At 41.8% G+C, this 20,976-nt stretch overlaps 1 protein-coding gene across 2 annotated transcripts in view; it reads left to right on the top strand.

The window, feature by feature from the left end:
* Positions 1 to 1,948: 1,948 nt before the first annotated feature.
* The window catches only part of arhgap5 (Rho GTPase activating protein 5), a 63,788-nt gene continuing 44,760 nt past the window's right edge, over positions 1,949 to 20,976 (top strand). Inside the window, exons 1-2 of one of the 2 annotated variants that reach the window (XM_086182258.1) lie at positions 1,949 to 2,254; positions 13,977 to 17,920. In XM_086182258.1, coding sequence (XP_086038384.1) covers positions 14,183 to 17,920 — 3,738 coding nt within the window. In that variant the 5' untranslated portion in view covers positions 1,949 to 2,254; positions 13,977 to 14,182. The remainder of the gene's footprint in view (positions 2,255 to 13,976; positions 17,921 to 20,976) is intronic. The other variant, XM_086182259.1, reaches the window with a different exon arrangement.

Raw genomic sequence — 20,976 nt, forward strand, 5'->3', positions numbered from 1 at the left:
ATTCACTCTAGGCACCCAAAGTTTCCTGCAATTTTATTATATGTTCTAAAAACATTCTGGGAACATTGTGTAAAGAACCAGAGAGAACATCCTCACAGCCTTGCAGTGTGACGTGTCGCTGTCTTTTACACCATCAGAACTTTTTCCTCTAATTTAAATGGCACATTTTCATATGACATGTAGAGAACCAAGTTTTCTTGGCAGCCCAAAAGCCCTTTTGTAGGGAATATAAAGGGAATATTGAACTGCAGGACTTTCATAACCAAACAGTGCATTTTAAGAATATCCCAGCTGCTCTGCAATGGTCTGGGATCACCTTTAGAGAACCTCAGAGAATCTCTAGAGACAATACAGTGGACTGCCGTGGCTGCAGTTTTACTTGTCATTTCAGCAGTGAAATGGTGTCTCAAACAACCTATTAAACAATGCCTTTGATGATCTAATTAATAATAATAAAGGGGTAATTTATTTAACTCTGTTTCACAAGTAGGGAAAATATTGCGGTTAAGTTGACTTTTTGAATGATGTTCACAGAGAAAAGGCTCATCCAGCCATACTTCCTCTGAACCTGCTTTCCCTGTTGAGCACGTTTGCCTTCTTCCCATCCAGGCGCATTATACATAATTAAACAATTTTCTGGGAAAAAAAAAAAAACATCCCAAACATAATTACATCACAGAGAGCGTGAGGAAGCAAGCAAGGGAGGGATTTTAATTTGTGTTTGGTTGCTTTGGCACCGTGGTTCATCTAACATTCACGCCAATAAAGAGGATTATTGAAATGAATCAGAAAACAGGCGTATTATATATTTATTTCCACAGATCAGAGACAGTTGGAGGAAAAAGGCAGCACAGAAAAGGCGATCTGTCAGCCTTTGAAGGTTAATATGTTAATATGTTTTGTGTGCATATGGGGTGTTTGCATAATTATTTAAAATTATAAACTGAGAGATTACATATATATAAATAATCTTCAGGATTTTTGTAACCCTCCCTTGCTATTTCCTGTTTGTGTGGTCATCTATTGTGTACCTCATACTTTCAAGTTTTTGCAAACTTAATGCAAATTACAGGAGATACAGAATGGCGTTTTTAAGCGATGATATTTTTGTACAGCAGAAGTCAGAATCTCCATGGGTTCCTATGACCAAAGCCGATGGGACTGACACATTTTGTTCTGCAAGTTAACCACCCCTGTTGAAGACTACTTTTAGGAGTTTCACCACATAAATGCAATCATAAAAAGTACAAAGCTAACATTTAGGCTATGACGGTTGCCTGTCCGTATTTCAGGTATTTAACAGAAAATTCACTGGAAAAACCAATTGACTTTGAGGAGGAATGAGAAAACAAAATGTCCTACAGTTTGTGAGAGCAATTTTTTGAGAAAGATTCTGTTAATAACCTTATTTTTATGTCAACACTCATGCTTAAACACTTGTATTTCTATATTTTATTTTATTGGTGAATCAACAATGAGATCAACAATCACTCAACAATGAGTGAGATAGAATACCTACAGCATCATAAACAGTTGATGTAACATAAAATAGGCCTATGTAAAAGAAGACCATCTGAAATATTGCTGCTTAACATACACGGGTCACAATATAATTTTATCCCTGCATATCATGATACAATATTGATATCATATTATTGTTTGAATATTGTGAAAGAACAGTATTTCAATATGTTGCTTTATTGACATTATTGAAGTAAAGAAAAATTATACTTTGTTTTTTTTTACATTTCTGAAATATATATGTGCAAAATGGAAATATATATTTTGGTTCAGTTAATGTCAGCATCCGTTCACATCTGCTGTTGGTAAAATCAGTCGTAAAAAAGAGAGAGGGAGAGCGAGAGAGAGAGAGAGAGAGAGAGAGAGAGAGAGGCTGAATGGAAGGGGAGAGCGACATTGGCGGATACTGGGAGGAGTGGTGGAGAGAGAGTCGCCATTACTGCCTGCCAGTGCTGCTGAGAGGGGAGGGAGCAGCCGAGAGACGGACGCAGGTTTCGGCTTTCAGGGCTCACATACCACACTAACAACACTAAAATACACAAAAATTCTGGCCGGCCGGACGCTTGGGACTACCGAAGACTACACATCCAGCTCCCGATCATTCCGGAGTCTGTCCGGGGACACCGACAACCGCAGATTGTGGATTTTACCGCGGAGTTTTTTGCCTTTTAATGTGGGAATGCTTTCTCCTCTTTTCCGTGGTATGTGGATCTGGGAGCGACCATGTTATTAGGTGGGTAGGGGAATGTATTTGGACTGGGAGTTCATTAGCCTAGCTAGCACTCTGTTCTGAGAGCGAAACTCGCCCGCATGATTGCGCTATCCCAGGTTAAATGAGACGAGGCTGTGAGTCAAATTAGCCCAGGGTTTGCGTTAACCTCGCTCTCTTCTTGGGCTGGGTTAGGTGTTGCTAATGTTAGCTAGCTTCCTCTTGGCAGCTAAGCTAGCATAGCCCGGTTAATGTTAGCTTATCGGAATTGGAAAGGTGTTTTTGTTTTGTTTTTTTCCCTGGGGTATCAGGGCCAAACCAGGCCGGTCGGGTTTCCTCCTTTTCCCCAGGAGGAATTAACAACACCCGTACCAAATCCCGTGGTTGCCAGCGTTAGCTACGGCGCTTTGACGCATTAACATCCACGGCTGCTGGTTTTAATTCAAGCTAAACTATAAAGTCATAACTCCTCAATTGTCTCCTACCGCCTTTTTGTACAATTTAATAATTTACTTAGTGTTGGCTTTCATCACAACGTTTAAAATCTTTACAAAGTACTTGGCAATTAAAACCTTTAGTGCAAGCGACTGGACCGAGGTTACAGCTTTCATGTGTGGTGAGTTCTTGGCCATCATTACAGTTTTATCGCCTCCCAAGTTTAGAAGTTGCCAGTATTCAGGGTCCTGCTAATAGCTAGCGTCGGACATAGATGGAGACCCAGGAGGACCTTCGGTACATTTGTCTGTATTATTCGCTGACATTACTGTATTTCCACACAAAACACTCCCGAGGTGTCAGCTGTGGTCGGATATTGTCACCGCACTTGTCACTAGCTGATTATTAACTTTTCTTCCGTGTGTTGCAGCAGTCAGGCCGGTGAGGTTGTCCTGCTGCTGCAGCTCTGCATGTCATTTGCATCGACGAAGCTGCGGCTGCGTTTGCCCTGTCTCAAACTCTTACAAGGCATATTTAACATAGACCTATCCATCCTGGTGGATTGTCTCCTGTCCTCTCAGCAGGGATGCTAAATTGTAAAGATAATTATCTATTATTGGGGCCACTTTGTGTGTAACATATCATTTAAGTTATTTGTTGTTTCCACTTGGTAAACAACATCCATAAAACCACATGGGTCAAGTCACTGATCCATCAGCCTGTAAAGGGGTGATTCTTCAGCCTTTTCTCTTGAATGAACTGCATGCAGAGCAAATCTATTAATCAGTTGAATGATTTTTAGCAGCTATTCCCATCAACTGATAGTTATAACAGTAGGAAACATTTTCAGATTGCATAAAAGCACTGCTTTAAAGCAGAAATTGGGTTTCTGCTGCCCATAGGCTGAATTTACACGGATAGCTATATTCTGATAATAACTTGATTGTCAATACACTGAATAAGACAGTGCCAAGTAAACAACATTTTCTGGTGACCTTAATCAAAAAAAGGCCAGATTTAATTAAGACTTGAGTTTCCCTATGTGAAAAAACAATCCTTTTTTTGCAATGTCACAAAGCGCAATACCAGCACATGCACATTATTATAATTACATTATTATTATTATTAGTAGTAGTAGTAGTAGTAGTAGTAATACTATATTAGATGGGAGGAAAACAGCAAAACTGAATGACTTATTTTTTTAAAACAGGCACATTCCAATCTAAATCATATTACTAAAGTGTATGGCAGACATTTAATGTATTAACCTTAAGTCCACAATTAAGTCCTACTGGTTATTATGTAGCGTTTTCCCAGCATGTACAGCAGTCAAACTGCATTACCATGTATGGCCTAGGTCCCAGGTGTGTGTGTTAGGTTTTAGGCTCAGTGTTTGTCACTATAAACAGGAAAAGACTGAACTTGTATCAACATGACAGAAATGTTTCTGGTAACAAGATAGGATAAGAAACTTAGTTGAACATCTTCATGGAAATTATGTTATTAAGCGTAATGTCACGTCAGATTATTGTCATCCATGTAATCATGGTCAATAACAAAGAGGTGATGTTTTACATTTATTTTCCATTTGTCAGGCAGCGGCCTCTGATATCAGTGTGTGTATATATATATATAAATATAATATCAGGATTGCTAAGTATGGATGGGTGTGTCTCAAAAGCTTTCGATTTGTGGGAAGACCAATAGAAAAATGCACATTGGTATCGGCGAAATGCTAATATGCCTCAGCAAACCATTATGTCCCAAAAGGGATGCCCCAATGTTCCTCTGGCCTTGATCCCAGTTATTTTAACATTGGATATATGCCAATATGAAGTCCAATTCAATACTAAAAAGAAAAACCTGAATAAATGAGCAAAGAAATAGGGCACAGCAAAATGACTTTTTTGACATCGCTCTCCATTATCAAACACTGAGTAAGGGATCAGTAATAGCATTCCATCCCAGAGTTGGAGAACCTGTAACCTCTTTTACATGCAGATCATGTACATGCACGGTTATACTTGAGCTAAAAGTTGTAGCTAGATCAGGGAAATCAGTTGGACTACCGTGTTGCCCAGGCAGAGGACCTGGGAAAAATACATTCATTGGGACTATGTTTATATCCGGATTGGTAGATGGTGGCGTCCCCTTGAAACTGATTGCAGTCAGACTTTTTGTGGGTTACCTTTTTGTTATAGTGGTAAGTGATGATCTTGCCAAACACTGGATTTCAGTTCAAGGACTGGTAAAGAAAAATAGACAACTCCTTAAGCTGAGAAAGCTGTATGTTTTCCTCCTTGTCTTGCCATTTGACTGTGTTAAACTGTGTATTTGACTTTTGGGTTAAATATAGCTGCACAATTGTGGAATTTTTTGGGACCAGGTGAAACATACAAATGCCCGAGTACATTGATTCCCAGTCACATCACCCTAGGCATGTTAGTACAACTTAAAAAAAAACAGTTTTCAGTCTGACTAATGTGCTTACATGTATTTTTAAACTTTAGTTCGAGTTTGGCTAACACAGCAATTCAACTTTTTCAAATGTCATGTGAACATACTTATGGAGATGTTGCAACACGTCAGTAAAGATGACCCGAACATGAAGACACTTGGCTTCGTAGCAAAACCAAACAAAGCTGGTATACAGCGGTCCCTTCCTGTGTTTTTATGTACCTCTCTGGTATCCTCCAGAGTTATGACGTGTAACACAACAGTGATGGTGTCCAGTGCGAGCTGTTTAATTGTTCCAGCTGTCCATTTTACTTATGTAGATTTAGTTCTGTTATTACTTCTACTGCGGACTCAATGGCACAAAACTCTGCCCCAAGTTCTGTCTTTATTTATTTGTACATATGACGAGATGCAACAGTGGTGCAGATACTGAAGGTAAACTTAAATGGATCAGCGTCAGTGATCGTGTATGAATGAGAGTTGAACTGTAGAATGCCACCCCAGATACGAACCATCCACCAGAGGGGGAGAGACTGTTTGAGCATTAGAAACATTTTGTGCTCCGACATCTTAACTCGCAGATGATCTCTGATGTGTCTTGCAGACAGACTTGACTTGACCTGACAGCAACCACTTGGAGTTGTTGCATCGTGAAAGTGAGTGATGACAGATGGAGAGAACACGAGTGAGTGGAACTGATATGACCTGCAGGTGTCCATGTTTGTCATTGGAATCATTGAAACTGGTGATGGTCATGGCAACTGCAGATGTGCTGTTGCTAGTTAAATGTTTCAGAAAGTGAAAGAGAGTTGGAATCAGAGTTAAGTGAATCTTCTTTCACAAAGGAGGATGTTAAGAGGTCAGGGTTGCATGCAAGGTTATGCCCAAATCTTTCTCTCTCGTCAGTTTTCTGCTCTGTTGCCATTGTAACACAACAGCAGCAGGTTGTGGTTGACCAAGCACAGTTGAAAACAGCAAACATTAAAATAGCCATATTATAATGATCTTAACTCGAGCTGAGACAGCCTTGGATCAAGGGTATTTCCAGGGGCATTGGTCTTGACAAGCCCAGCCTAAGGGGTATCAAGGTTGATTGTGCCAGGTGCCTATAAATGGTTGTTCTTACATCATGAACACTTCAGGAAAGGGAATACAGATGAGCACTGCCTGAGTTCAGGCCTGGACCTGACTCAGGAGGTGGGTGACTTAGGGTTTTTTTTTATTTGCCCTGAATTGTACTTTGAAACATTGTAATTTCAGGGTTTTGAATTTCTGCCAGAACAGTTGCCACACCTATGGGGATAGCCCTACAGGTCTGACAACTGTTCTCTGACAACATTTATTCTCTGACACAGCCTGAAATATTTGTTTATATCGTCTTGGATGCTAATGACATTCCACATTTACAATTTGCTGGCATTACTCTTAATATGTGTGGTATATCCACAGATATGTAGATTATATTTTCTTTTAAAACAAATATCTGTATATCCACCCATTGTCAGCCAGTTAATGAATATATGATTATGACCCACCTGAATTACATCAGATGAATTATTTCTAGAGCAAAGTTGTTCCTCTTGTGATTCAAATGCTGAAATTTGAAGCCACATTGTGCAGTGGAAAACATTTCAGTGACAGGTAATTACTCAAAAATGTGAAAGTGAATACACAAAAATCCTGGGAGGCGGGGTCAGTGAGGCGCCACATCCTTACTAGTCTGTCATAACTTACACAATGAAGAGAGAGGAAAGAAATATGTTGCGTTGGAAGTGAATTTTTCAAAGAGTTGCGATCCAGCTCGCATGTTCTATTTCATTTTCTCCTGCAAGAGGAGAGTTGTCTTTATCTGAGATCATAATATGTTTGTGAAGAATGTTATGAGTCAGGAGCATCTCATTAACTGTTGTGTCTGTTGGAGCCCTGCTTTGTGATTTTAGGCTGAAAAATACAACACTTTTATTTTTAATCCAGCTGGTTTTAACTTTAAAAGGTGTACCGTCATTGGCTGCATGTTCAGCTGTGTTTCAGGGCTTAACTGCATTTAGTCATCTCTAAAACCAGCCTGCCAAGTGATACCTTAATCCCCCCCGCCTGCAGCCTCTCACTGGATGGACTAATCATGATGTACAAGACTACTTTTAGTTGTTAGTGAATGGAGTTAGGGCTGTTTTGTACGTATAATAATGCTGTCCAAGGTTCCATCCAGGTGGAACAGTGTACAGCTAACTGGCTAGCCCCACGACCATCGACCATCCCCCTCACATGCTTGGTGACATATTTTATGATTCGTTCATAGGCCCTGTCTGACAGAGGAGGGAGTATAGACCTAGTGATACAGGCTGACAAAGAAATGAAGACCAGATGTTTGGATTTGGGTGAATGATCTTATACTGTGGTTTGGATAGGAATCAGGAATGAAGATTGTGTTGCTGTGATCAGACGGTTGATGAACAGGAAATAAACAGCTTCTGTGACTAATTGCTGAAGTAAAGGTTCCACTTTTGTCTTAGCTGCATTGTCACTGCTGTGAATACATGCAACATTTGGGATTTTTTTTGGCGAATTACGGCTTAAGTTATCACTTGAATGAGCTGACTTGTGATCTGAGGACTTTTGTACAGTTCGAATTGTATTTTGGGATCATTTACGGTGGTCAAATAAAAGGTAGTCTGGAGTGGATGATACAAGTGATGTGATTGAGTGACGAAGTGATACTGATGCTTCTCTTTATTTTAATAGAGATTTGGTGATAAGATTTCTGTGTTTGCACAAGTTTTTTTGACCAGTTTCCTGCATATTACCAATGTCGCGATAGCACTGATAATGCAATCATTTTGGTCACATTAATCAAGATATGAGATTTTCATGCCCTTACGTCCCTTATATAAATATTGCCTCGTGACAAAATTTGACAGCACGTAAGGGTGCAGGTTTTTTGGTGTCACAGGAATATCATTCCATTGAAGCTGCCTTTTGTCAGCATACTAATATTGTATCCAGGTACTTGATTTTTTTCATACATTGAGTGCTACTTCAGACAACAAGTCATTAATATTATCAAATGTTGCACAACTATGCAACAGGAAAAACAAAGAGCAAGATAACAGAGCAACACTGCATCGTGGGTAGAGCTAATATGATTGATTCAGGAAAGAAGCAAGGACACTTACATATTTGAACTTGCCAAATAACTCTTCAGTGACGAGTTGAGACAAAGTCTTTGCCCAACCACAGTATCGTAGACCACAAGCTACAACAAGATAATACACTGCTTGAAAAAATAAAGGGAACATTTAAACCTCACAACTTAGGTCTCAAAAATGAAATATGCCAGTTGAAGATATGTACTGATGAAATAGTTTAATTCGTTGAGAACAAAATAACGTAAGATAAATCAGTGAAAATAAAAATCATTAACCCCATGACAACTGGATTCTGAATCATACTCTCTAAAAGCGGAAAAATGAGATTGCAGGCTGACCGGACAACTAATAATGTAGCTTAGTGGTGTGTACGTCTCCATTTGCCTGTATGCCTTCCCTGCAATGTCGGGTTATGCTCCTGATGAGACAAATGATTGTCTTCTCTGGGATCTCCTCCCAGACCTGGATAGTCTGCATTGTGATGTGGTGGCGGTGGATACAACGATACTTGATATCCTGGAGGTGCTCGTTTGGATTCAGGTTTGGGGAATGGGTTCTCAATAGCATCAGTGATTGTGTCATCCAGGAACTGCTGATACACTCCAGCCACATGAGGCTGCGTATTGTCACGCACCAGAAGGAACCCAGGGCCCACTGCACCAGCTTATGTTCTGATGATGGATCTGTGGCTCTCATCCCGATACCCAACGGCCACCAGGGTACCTCTGGCTAGCACAGGGGGGTCTCTGCAGCCTTCCAAGGATATGCCTACTCAGAAAAATCCCTTATCCACTGCCAACAGTTATGCTGGAGGATGTTTCAGGCACCAGAACATTCTCCACAGCGTCCCAGACACTCACATCTGTCACATGCTCAGTGAGAACCTGCTCTCATCTGTGGAAAGAACAAGATGCCATTGGCAAATCTGACAATTTTGGTATTTTCTGGCAAATGCCAATGTGGCTGCATGGGTTCAGATTGTGAGCCCAGGCCCCATTTGTGGATGTTGGGCCCTCATGGAGTCTTTCTGACAGTTTGGGCAGAAACATAAACTCGTGGCCTGCAGGAGGTCATTTTGTAGGGCTCTGGCAGTGCTCCTGCTCCTCCTTTCACCATGGAGCAGATAGTGGTCCTGCTGCTGGGTCGTTGTCTGGCTGCGGCCCCCTCCGCCTCTCGTGGTGTACTGGCCCGTCTCCTGCTATTTCCTTCAGGCTCTTGACACTGTGCTGGGACAAAGGAAACTTTCTGGCTCCAGCATGTATGGATGTGTTATTGTTCCTAATAGGGGTTTGTCTTGCTAATTGACTCTCATTTACACTGTTGTCTGTCTCATTTGCAAAACAGCAGGTTAAATTGATTCACAATCATTATTGCTCTCTAAAATGAAATAAAATGGCAGAATAAACTATAAGTACAGACTGGGTCATGCCTGCTGTGTGCCAGACAGTTGTCAATAATTACTCAAATGACTATAAACTTTTAACACTAGATTAGTTTTAACTAGACTGATCAGTTGTTTTAGTATTGGAGGCTTAAATTCTTGCAGGTGTTATTGCCACAGAGTGTATGTGCAGGTGTAGGGCTTGACCCTTCTTGCTAGCCTGCCTCCCAGCCAGTTGAGCACTGTAAAACCATAGCTACTGTTGGGGCTTGTGTTTGGATGTATAAACCCGATATACCTGCTGGATTGTTTGCTTAGTGACATCAGCTAATATCCTGGGTGTGTTTGAGGAACAAAGACCTCCTGGTTTGATGATCCGAACTGCGGATCAGGTGACTAATGTGGAAGGCAGATTTCCTGTAGGTTTACCTTCACTTCAAAAGATGCTACAACTGTGATGTCTTAGATCTTAAACGTGGCATACTCTATTACACATTTTAAAGGTCAATAAAGGTGATTTTCAGTTAGATAAGGGCACGTTGATTTGTTTCACTCAATCTTTGAGAGAATTGCAGTATGATTTTTAACTAAAGCTTATTTAAAAGAAAAAAAGCATCAGTATGCAGCTGTTCGCATACCACTGCCAAGGAGGTTCTGTTTTCATTGCACTTTGTCTGTCTGCCTGTCTGTTTCTGGACATTTTTTGTCATTTTCGTTAATTTCTCAGGAAATATTACGTGGAGCTTAATGAAAAATTAAGGCATATTTCTGATGGTTTTGGAAATATCACCAGACATACAATATACATTTGTGGTTGAGTTGTGTACTTGCATAAGAAGATGGGTCACCTCCAGCTGTGTGTGTCTAGTGTCTCTCGTGTCTGTGAGAGTGTCGGTTGTAGAGCTGTATGGTTATGAATTGAGGGAGCAGAATCCTCTCTGAGGTGTGGGGGGGATGAACATTAATCTTTCAGTCAATTCCTCTTTTGCTGTCCATCTTTGAACATAACATTTTAGAGTGAGTCATGGTGGGAAAACTATAATACATGCAACTAGGGCACGACCAAAATGGGATATATTAGCCCGATGCCAATTTTACAGCTGAAAAAAAAAAATCACAGATTGTGGAAATGTGCGTCTGAAACAGTGAATTTTTGTGCTGGACTGAAAAAAGATCCTTTCTATGTTCTTTGTGAACCAATTTTGTGCCAATATGACGAAGCTAAGGCACTTTGAAGGCTAATTTTGAACACAAATAACCTTGTTGATAAATATTTAACATTGTCATACATGACTATTCAAATGAAGACCAAAATAAAATTGTAAAATGCAAAAGCAGAAGCACCAGAGCACTCTCTGCTGGTTACACCATGTTACACCATTTTTAAATCATCACAGGCATTGTTTTTTGCAATTAAAATGCTGTAAAAAGTTTTTTTGCCAAGCACATATTTGAAAATTATATTTGGTGATATACCTGTACTACAGCTGTGGTACTTGTAATGTTGCACTATGAAAATAATACTGTTTTTTTGCCATATATTGAAAGCCCCATAGTGACAAACATTGATCCAAAAAAAGGACCTCTTAATCCTGACCGTCATCAAATAATAAAAACCAATGGAGTCTCAAAAAGATTTTGATTCAATCAGAATTGCTTTGAAATGCAAACATCATTACATTTAAAAAAAAAAAGGTAACTTTCTGTTTCAAGGGTCAGTGTTTGAATCGTGCAAATGTAACAGCACCAGCACAAAATTGGTGGTGTGAGTCACTCGTGGAGGATTTGTTACACTGCAATAATATCACAGATGTTATGATAATGCGCAGCCCTACTTTTGAATAGTAGAGTGTATTTGGCGAAGGCTGCAGTGGAGGAGGTTTTTCTGGCCCCAAACTCCCCTGCAAAGGTGACATCATCACCTTGGCTTCTATAAACAGTCAAGGGAAACCTCTTTCGTTCTTCTCAGCAGACTGACTTTCTATTCTGGTGCAGTTTCTCAAGGTGCAGGCAGCAGCTCCCGCTCATGCACTGCTGTTGTTTTGTATGACTGCAATCTCTGTTATCAGCCCCTTGTTCGGTCATGGAAGAGTGCAACCTTATTTCACTAAACCAGATCACAGATAATGGCAACATAAAGGTGCCATGGTCATACAGACGAGGGAGTTTGCTGCATTTCTAATTTTGACAAACAATTAGTGTAGTAAGTGTAGGAACCTTTCATTTCACCTGCTTATTGATGCTGAAATGAAAGCATTGCTTATGTGAGATGCTGAAAAGGTACTGAGATCATAATCAAGACTGCCAATCGAGACTCAAATGTCAGATGAAATATGTAATCAAAGTCACTGAGGGAATAATCATGTTTGCGTGTTACGGCCATGTTTAGATTGTGTCGATGATAATAACAGATCTTTGAGCTGATTTATTTTCTCTGTTTCATTCCTACTGTGAAGCAAATCATTTCTAGGTCAGTAGCTGTCAAAGGCTGGAGTTGCATGCCCTTTTTATCTTGGCCTCGACACAAATTGGTTGAAAGCACTTCATTTTCTTTGCAAGGGGAAAAGTGACATTGCATGGCCCATGATTGAATTACTTCCCCATTTTCTTATATAAGTTGTACTGTTGCACACAGTTTTGTCTTCTCCAAAATGCTATGTTGGTCCTGCAGTATTGATGAAATACTTCGATTTTTTTTTTTAAATAGTTGGCATTTTCCCCACATTGACATTATAAACCATTATTTTTATCATTACGTAGTTTTTTCCATTCCTGTCAATCACTTAATTGCTAAATCATTTCATTTGTAAAAACTAAAGAAACTATTACAAATGCTCATCACTATTTTAAAGAGCCCAATTGTTGTGTTCAAGTAGTTTCTTGTCCATCCAACAGTCCAAAACCAAAAGGCTGTTCATCTTCTCTCATAAATGACAAGTAATCAGCAAATCCAAATATTTATTGGTTTTGAACTCGCGAATGTTCAACATTTTTTCTTGGAAAGGCTGAAAAGTTCGATTAATTATCAGATTAGTTTAGGCCTGTCACAATAACAAGTTTTGCTGGACGATAATTGTGCTAAAATTATTGCTGATAAACAATATTATTGACACCGTTTTTTAAATTATATATAATGAAAAATTATGGAATATAATGTTGCGAGTACACCATGTCAACAGCGATAAACTTTAATTTCTTAAGATTAAGAACTTTGAAATAAGATGAACAAACATAATAAACAAGCAAGACAACAACAAAAACCCAATGAAAATAAAAGCAGCAGCACCTCCGGCGGTACTTTTATTTCTCAGCTGGGAAAACAGGAGGAGATGATTGTGCTTGAGGTGCGCATGCATGTTCGTCGTATTCCCCTTCTTCGCCACCACTACTTTCGAACAAATGCGACATATCGGCTCGTCCGTGTTCATGGGCTCACCTCTTTCATTTTGTTTGAAACCCAAATGTTCCCACACAGGGGCTGTTGCGTTGGGCTTAGACACCAACGCGGTCGTTTCTTCATTCATTGCGTTTGCTCGCTTTTCACTCACGACGCTCACTTGCAACACTGTGACCGTATGTCTGTGCGTCTGTCTGCGCGTGTGTGCGCTCGCGCGCCAGCGGCCCGCCCCCCCACTGTGACAAAGAGACTGAATGACTGAATTCATTCCGCTATAGGGCCCACGCACCCAGGTGTCGAGACAAATGCACAGAGTGAGAACTCCTCTCTCATCCAGCTTGTTAGGTAGCAAGAGAGGAGGAAAACAAACGCACAGGTCAATTATCGAGGCTGGCAAAATTACGAGCGGTTAGGTGATTTATTGATTATCGCGACAGGCCTAGATTAGTTGCAGATATATCTTCTTTCGATTGACTAATCAATATTTTTTTTCAGCTCTACATCCAAGAAGTAATGCACCAAAAACAGCACTAAGTGATCATTGTGAAGAGCTAAAATAAGACCTTGATTTTAATGTTACAGTTTAAAGCTAGCATATTGTGTTACCCGGGCATGAAATGCCAATCGTAAACTTTTATTAAGCTTTTATCATTTAGGACGGATTATTTTGTCCTGCATTGCTCTGATAACGCTTACTCCTGTTTAATTTCTCAGAACTCTGTGTAATGCCAGATTAACATTTCTGATCAATTGCTTTTAAATCACTACACCATTCATAATGTGTGCCTCGAAGGGATATGCTTAGAAACAAAAAGCTAATTATATTTTTCCTGATAAGGTGACTTAAGTGCTTATGGACAAAGCATTGCATGTATGTTTTTGTTTGTTTAGTCTTTATCTTGCTCTAACTGTGAATTCTGTGTCTTGCAGGCAGGTGATAAGAGGAGAAGCCGGCTGCTCTATCCCAGCTTAAAGAAGACCCCGGATAGAAAGTGAGAGAGCTGCAGAGTTGGAGGGGGACTCACCACAGTTGAGGGAGACACAGAAAATGAAAGTGCCTCTGTACTAGCAGAACTGGTGATGATATCTTGACCTTTTTTCTTGGAAGCAACCAAGTTAGAGATGAACGGGGGGATATGATGGCCAAGAACAAGGATGCACGCCCCCCGACATTTGCCGTCAGTGTGGTTGGCCTCTCGGGGACGGAGAAAGAAAAGGGAAACTGTGGTGTGGGCAAGTCCTGTCTGTGTAACCGATATGTGCGTCCTGATGCGGACAGCTACTACTCTGAGCACACATCAGTGCTGAGCACAATAGACTTTGGGGGACGTGTGGTAAACAATGACCACTTCCTGTACTGGGGAGATGTGTGCCATCGAGGGGACGATGGATTGGATTGTAAAATCCAAATCATTGAACAAACAGAGTTCATTGATGATCAGACATTTCTCCCACATCGGAGTACCAACCTGCAGCCGTACACGAAACGAGCGGCTGCAACAAAGCTTCAGTCAGCGGAGAAGCTTATGTACATCTGCACAGACCAACTGGGCTTGGAACAGGACTTTGACCAGAAGCAGATGCCTGATGGGAAACTGAATATTGATGCCTTTGTGCTCTGCATTGATGTCAGCAAAGGCTGCAATAGAAGGTTTGATGACCAAATGAAGTTTGTCAACAGTCTTTATTCCCAAATTGTTAAGTCAAAGAAGCCCATTGTTGTTGCTGCCACAAAATGTGATGAGTGTGTTGACCAGCATCTGAGGGACCTTCAAGCCTTTGTCGCCAGCAAGAAAAACCTGCTTCTGATTGAAACTTCAGCACGCTCCAACATTAATGTGGAGCTGTGCTTCAATGCCCTCACCCAGCAGCTGGATAAAACAAGGGGGAAGCCAAAAACTGTGCCATACTTGGAGGCCTATAAGATCCAGCGGCAGCTTGTTGCCTCAGTCACAGATAGATTTGAGAAACTGATGTTGCAGATGGTGAGAGATTACCACATCACATGGAAAACGGTGATCAGTAATATGAAGGGCCACCCTGATTATGAAGAGTTCATCACCTTGGAAGGCTCAAGGAAGGGTAGAAACATGTTCACAAAGCACATTGCACAACTGAAGCAGGAGCACATCAAGAGACGGAAGGAAGAGTATCTGACCACGCTGCCAAAGACCCTGAACAACCTCCTCAATCACCTGGAAGAGGTTGAGCACCTGTCATGGTCTGAGGCACAAAGTCTCATTCGGAACCGGTCTGATTTCCAGTATTGGTTTGTGGTATTGGAACATACACCATGGGATGAGACAGACCACATTGACAATAGTGATCGCAGGATACCCTTTGACCTCCTTGACACACCTGATGGTGAGAGAATTTACCATGACCACGTACAGCACCTGCTGTCAGAGAAGAGGAGGGTGGAGATGAAAGAGAGGTTCAGGAAGACGCTGGATAGGGTTCATTTTATCAGTCCAGGACAGCCTTGGGAGGAAGTCATGTGCTTTGTCATGGAAGATGAGGCCTACAAGTACATCACAGAATCAGATAGGAGGGATGTTTACTGTAGACACCAGCAGGAAATAGTTGAAAGAGCCAAGGAGGAGTTTCAGGAAATGCTTTTTGAGCATGCTGAGCTATTCTATGACTTGGATTTGAATGCCACCCCCAGCTTTGACAAGATGAGTGAAATTCATAGTGTTCTGAATGAGGAGCCCAGATATAGAGCACTGCAGAAACTTGCCCCAGATAGAGAGTCGCTCCTCCTCAAACACATTGGGTTTGTTTACCATCCCACAAAGGAGACATGCCTGAGCGGGCAAAACTGTGTGGACCTGAAAGTAGAACAAGTTTTAGCAAACAGGCTGGTGCAGCTCGACCACGGACGCCCTAATCTCTACTACAACAGTGCCAACATAGATAAGATCAACCTCTGCCTCCTGGGAAGGGAGGGTCTTGCACAAGAACTAGCCAATGAGATCCGAGCTCAGTCCACAGATGATGAGTACACACTAGATGGCAAAATATATGAGATGGAGCTTCTCCCAGTGGATGTCAACTCCACGCTACTCTTCAGCCATACGTGGGTCTCCACTTTCAAGCCACATGGTTGCTTTTGTGTATTCAATTCCATCGAGTCTCTCAACTGTATTGGAGATTGCATTGGCAGAATCCGAGCAGAGATGGCACAGAGTAGGAGAGATAGGTTTGCTCAGCCACTTCCATTTATTCTAATCCTGGCCAATCAGAGGGACAGTGTTTGTAAAAACATACCTATCCTGCGGCATCAGGGCCAACAACTGGCAAACAAGCTGCAGTGCACCTTTGTCGACATTCCCTCTGGCGCCTTTCCACGTAAATTCACTGAGTTCCAAATTAAGCAGGGTCTCCGGGCAGTGCTGGAGGGGCTCAAACATAACTTTGATGTTTTAGCCCCGCTGCCCTCAATCAAAGACATGTCAGAAGCAGACCTAAGGATAGTTATGTGCGCCATGTGCTGGGATCCTTTCAGCGTTGATCTCATTCTCTCGCCTTTTCTAGACTCGCACTGCTGCAGTGCGGGGCAGCCAGGTCAGAGCAACACACTGATATTGGACAAGATTATTGGGGACAGCAGGAGGAGGATTCAAGTCACTGTCCTTTCCTATCACTCTGCAATCGGTGTCCGCAAAGATGAACTTGTGCATGGCTACATTTTGGTTTACTCTGCAAAACGTAAGGCTTCAATGGCAACCCTGAGGGCATTCTTGGCTGAGGTCCAGGATGTTATCCCTGTCCAAATGGTGGCAATAACAGACAGCCAGGCAGACTTCTTTGAGAATGATGCCATCAAGGAATTGATGACGGAAGGGGAACACATTGCCACAGAGATTGCTGCCAAATTCACAGCGCTCTACTCACTCTCACAGTATCACAGACAGACAGAGGTTTTTACACCCTTCTTCAATGAGGTGCTTGAGAAAAAGCCAAGCATTGAGAGTTCTTTCCTGTTTGACAGCTCGTCAAGGGAGTGCACCACAGGGGCCAGTGAAGAGGTCTTCCCAACCTCACCCCACAGCCATTCTCCAGCCTACAACACTTATTATCCAGAATCGGACGATGATAATGAAGCCCCCCCACCTTATAGTCCAATAGGTGATGATGTACAGCTTCTCCCCACACCCAGTGAGCGGGCCAAATACCGCATTGATCTAGAGGGGAATGAGTATCCAGTTCATAGCACACCTGTTGGGGACCATGAACGCAACCACAAAGTGCCTCCACCTGTTCGGCCCAAACCAATTCTCTCCAAGCCTAATGTCAAAAAGTTGGACCCGAATCTCCTCAAAACAATTGAGGCAGGAATGCGAAGCAACCGTAGAACGCCCCGTGGACCAATGACGCATGCTGAGGATGTGGAGGCCTCAGACAACTATGCAGATCCAGTGGATACCTTATTGAGGTCTAGGGGCTTTAACAATGATGACATATATGCGGTGCCTGATGACACACACAGCCGCTTAGTCAAAATAAGGAACTCATTTGGTGGGTTACATGGTCTCCATGGAGGAGGAGAGGAAGAAAATGGATTCGACCGTAAGTCCCAGACCGGACGGCGGCCATCAAAATACAAACATCGTTCCAAAATCCTGTTCAGTAAGACAAAGGCCTACCAAAGACGATTCCACTCAGACAGTGATGGCGAGGATACTGGCCCTGCCACTCAAAAAAAGAAAAAGGGAAGAGCCCACCGGGGTAGTGAGGAGGACCCACTACTGTCTCCCGCTGACCCTTGGAAGGGTGGGATAGATAACCCCGCCATCACCTCTGACCCTGAGCAGGAAGACAAGAAGATGAAGAAGAAGAAGACGCCTAAGACGCCAAAAGAACCGAAGAAGGTGAGGCTTGTCTGTCATAAAATTGACCTTTGCAGAATTATGTTATGCCTGTTTTTATCAACAAAAGCAAACATGAGGGTTTGAAATTTGTTTATAGCGCTACAAAAGCCAAAACACAAGAATCAAAGAATTGTCGTCTCCTAGATCTTGCCTCTAAAAGTACTTTGACTGTAAGTAACTTAGTGTGCAGAAAGTATTGGGTATAGCAAGGGTTGTGGGGGTGAGATGCGAGCAGATTTGGGTACATAACAGGTCCCAAACTCAGTTTTAGAATAAACCAATGCATTTATTAATTGATTAGCCACAGCACTGAATGCTGTAAATGGGCTGTGTGGCATACCTCTGTCTTACCTGCTCAGCTTCTAAAATCTGAAGTATGTCCTCTGCGTATTCTGGTTCAAATAACTGATGTTCAGGGTCTTGATTGGCCAAGAAGTCAGCCATGCTTACTGTCATTGTAGAAGATGCCCTGTGACTTATCAACAAATCCTTTGTTGGCTGATGTTTTGAAGTGCTGCATCAAATCAATTGTAATCTCACAAAAAATTTTATTTCACTGAAAATGTTAAACACATCCCAAGTCAAGTCAGTTTTATTTGTATAGCGCCAAATCATAAAAAAGTTATGTTATGACACTTAACAAGTAGAGTAGGTCTAGTACCACACTCCGTCAATGAATTTACACCCAACAATTCTCCATGAGCAAGCACATCCTGCAACAGCGGCAACAAAAACCTTCCTTTTAACAGGCAGGAATGTCAAACAGATCCAGGCTCAGTGAGGACAGCCTTCTGCTTTGACCGTTTGGGGGGGAAGAGAGAAGGAGAACGGGGCAGAGACTAAGACAGAAAATGGAGGAAGACCGATATACAGAAGGAAAGAGAGGGACAGAGATAAAGAGAGAGAGAAATGGAAAGAAACTGATGGACAGACAGGGGACGTGAGCAGGTGTTACTATGGGTGGCTGCTTGAGCCTCTTCAGGTCTGTAGCCTCCTCTGGACTGAAACTGGGAGGCAGTTCCACAGGAGGGGAGCCTGATAGCTGAAGGCTCTGACTCCCATTCTACTTTTAGAAACTCTAGGAACCACAAGTAACCCTGCATCCTAGGAGCGAAGGGTTCTGCTTGGATAATAGGGGACTATGAGCTCTGTCAAATATGAAGGAGCCTGATTGTTAAGGACTTTGTATGTTAGAAGGAGAATTTTGAATTCTATTCTGAATTTGATAGGGAGCCAATGCAGAGAAGCCAGTACAGGAGAGACATGGTCTCTTCTACCAGTTCTAGTCAATACACGAGCAGCAGCGTTCTGGACCAGCTGGAGAGTCTTAAGGGACTTATTGGTGCAGCCTGATAGGATGGAATGGCAGTAATCCAGCCTGGAAGTGACAAAAGCATGGACTAGTTTTTCGGCATCCTTTTGAGAAAGGATGTGCCTGATCTTAGCGATGTTACGTAAATGAAAGAAAGCAGTCCTAGAGATTTGCTTAATGTGGGAGTTAAAGGACAGATCCTGATCAAAGAGAACTCCTTGGTTCCTCACAGTAGGTGGTAAGGTGTGTGTGTGTGTGTGTGTGTGTGTGTATAGGTCCCCCACTGTACTATTTATTAATCATTGTGGCAAGCTAACTCGTGGTGAGTTGGTTCTCTGTGGATCTCAGCTCTTTCTTGCAGTACAAAGTAGAGAATAGTATTGGTCTTCTTGTCTGGCTGTTGGGTCAGTAGAAAAAAAAAAACTGTTTTCCTATTAAGTTGGCATATTCCTTTAAAAACAATAGGGACTTCCTCAGTATACTGCCATTGCAGTGACTAAATATGTGAAAAATTGCGATGTGTTTTTGATTTGATGTCGTGAAATAGCAGTGTTAACAATGGGGATTATTGTGACCATCCTGATCAAGTTGTTTTGCCCAATTTACGTAATATAATTTGGATGTCCACTGATACCAGTATTTCCCCTCAAGTGCATCATATTTGCATATATGAACATTCCTTGCATTCAAGCCCTTGCAAAATGAGTTTGCATAATGTTCATTAAGTGCATTAACACCTTGTAATGACATTGCCATGCTGCAGGGAAGAGGCGTACAGAGCATCCTGTATTGGCTGAGCGCGCTTCTTCTGGTCCTTCTGCTAACTTGAATTTGGATGAATAATGGAATTGTGTGCGTCCACTTTGTTTATTGAATTCCCAAGTGTAATCGGAACAAATTGGTCAAATTTCATCATTATTCAGGGGTTGTGTGACATTCTGAACAATTTATCCACAGTAAATCAGTAATATCTGTTTCAGTTAAAACGTTTGTAGTTCCAGTAAAAAAAAAAAAAAAAAAAGTAATTTACCCATAAATCAGATGGTGACCTTAAAAGTTAGGGTGGCATGATGATTTGTTGATTTCCTGCAACTTGAGTAAAAACACAAATTGCTCAAATCAGATACTGGTGTGCAAATCAGCAGAGAAACAGCTATCGGCACTCAATGGGTGTCATGAATGCAGGGCATTGTTGGAAAATTCAGACTGCCTTTGATAATCAGAGAAGAGGGCGAATGGAGAACCAGAAAGTACAAAATGGAAGGTGTTTAGCTGTTGTACTGGCCAATTAGAGGAGAGCCTCTGCTGCTGTAGGCATGACAACACTTTGAAGAGCAGAGAAGCGCGGGGAATCAAAGCCACCTCTGCACCTTGTTACTTGTTCCAGCCTCAGTCTTGACTCATGGATTTGTCTGTTGTCTTCTTTCTTGTTTCTTGACCCCCCACCCCCCGCCAACACAACCCTTACCTCACTTTCACCTTCTCTCTCTTCCATCATCCCACTAACACTCTATCTCATCTATTCCCCAACTACCCTCCTCCTTTCCTTCCGCTATGTTCCACCTCCTCATTACCCTTTTTGTTTTGTATTTTTTCCCTCGTCTTTCTTCATTCCCTGTTCTCTCTTTAATTTTCTTTATTCTTTCTTTCCCCTCATGCTCTTCCTGCTCTCTTTAAAACATACTTCACCTTGAACTCCCTGACACTGATTTCCTCACTCCTCATTACTTATTTTTATCCATTG

Source organism: Aulostomus chinensis, chromosome 17 (assembly GCF_037954235.1).
Source record: "Aulostomus chinensis isolate RoL2024-O1b breed Wild chromosome 17, RoL_Achi_v1.0, whole genome shotgun sequence".
Taxonomy (NCBI): domain Eukaryota; kingdom Metazoa; phylum Chordata; class Actinopteri; order Syngnathiformes; family Aulostomidae; genus Aulostomus; species Aulostomus chinensis.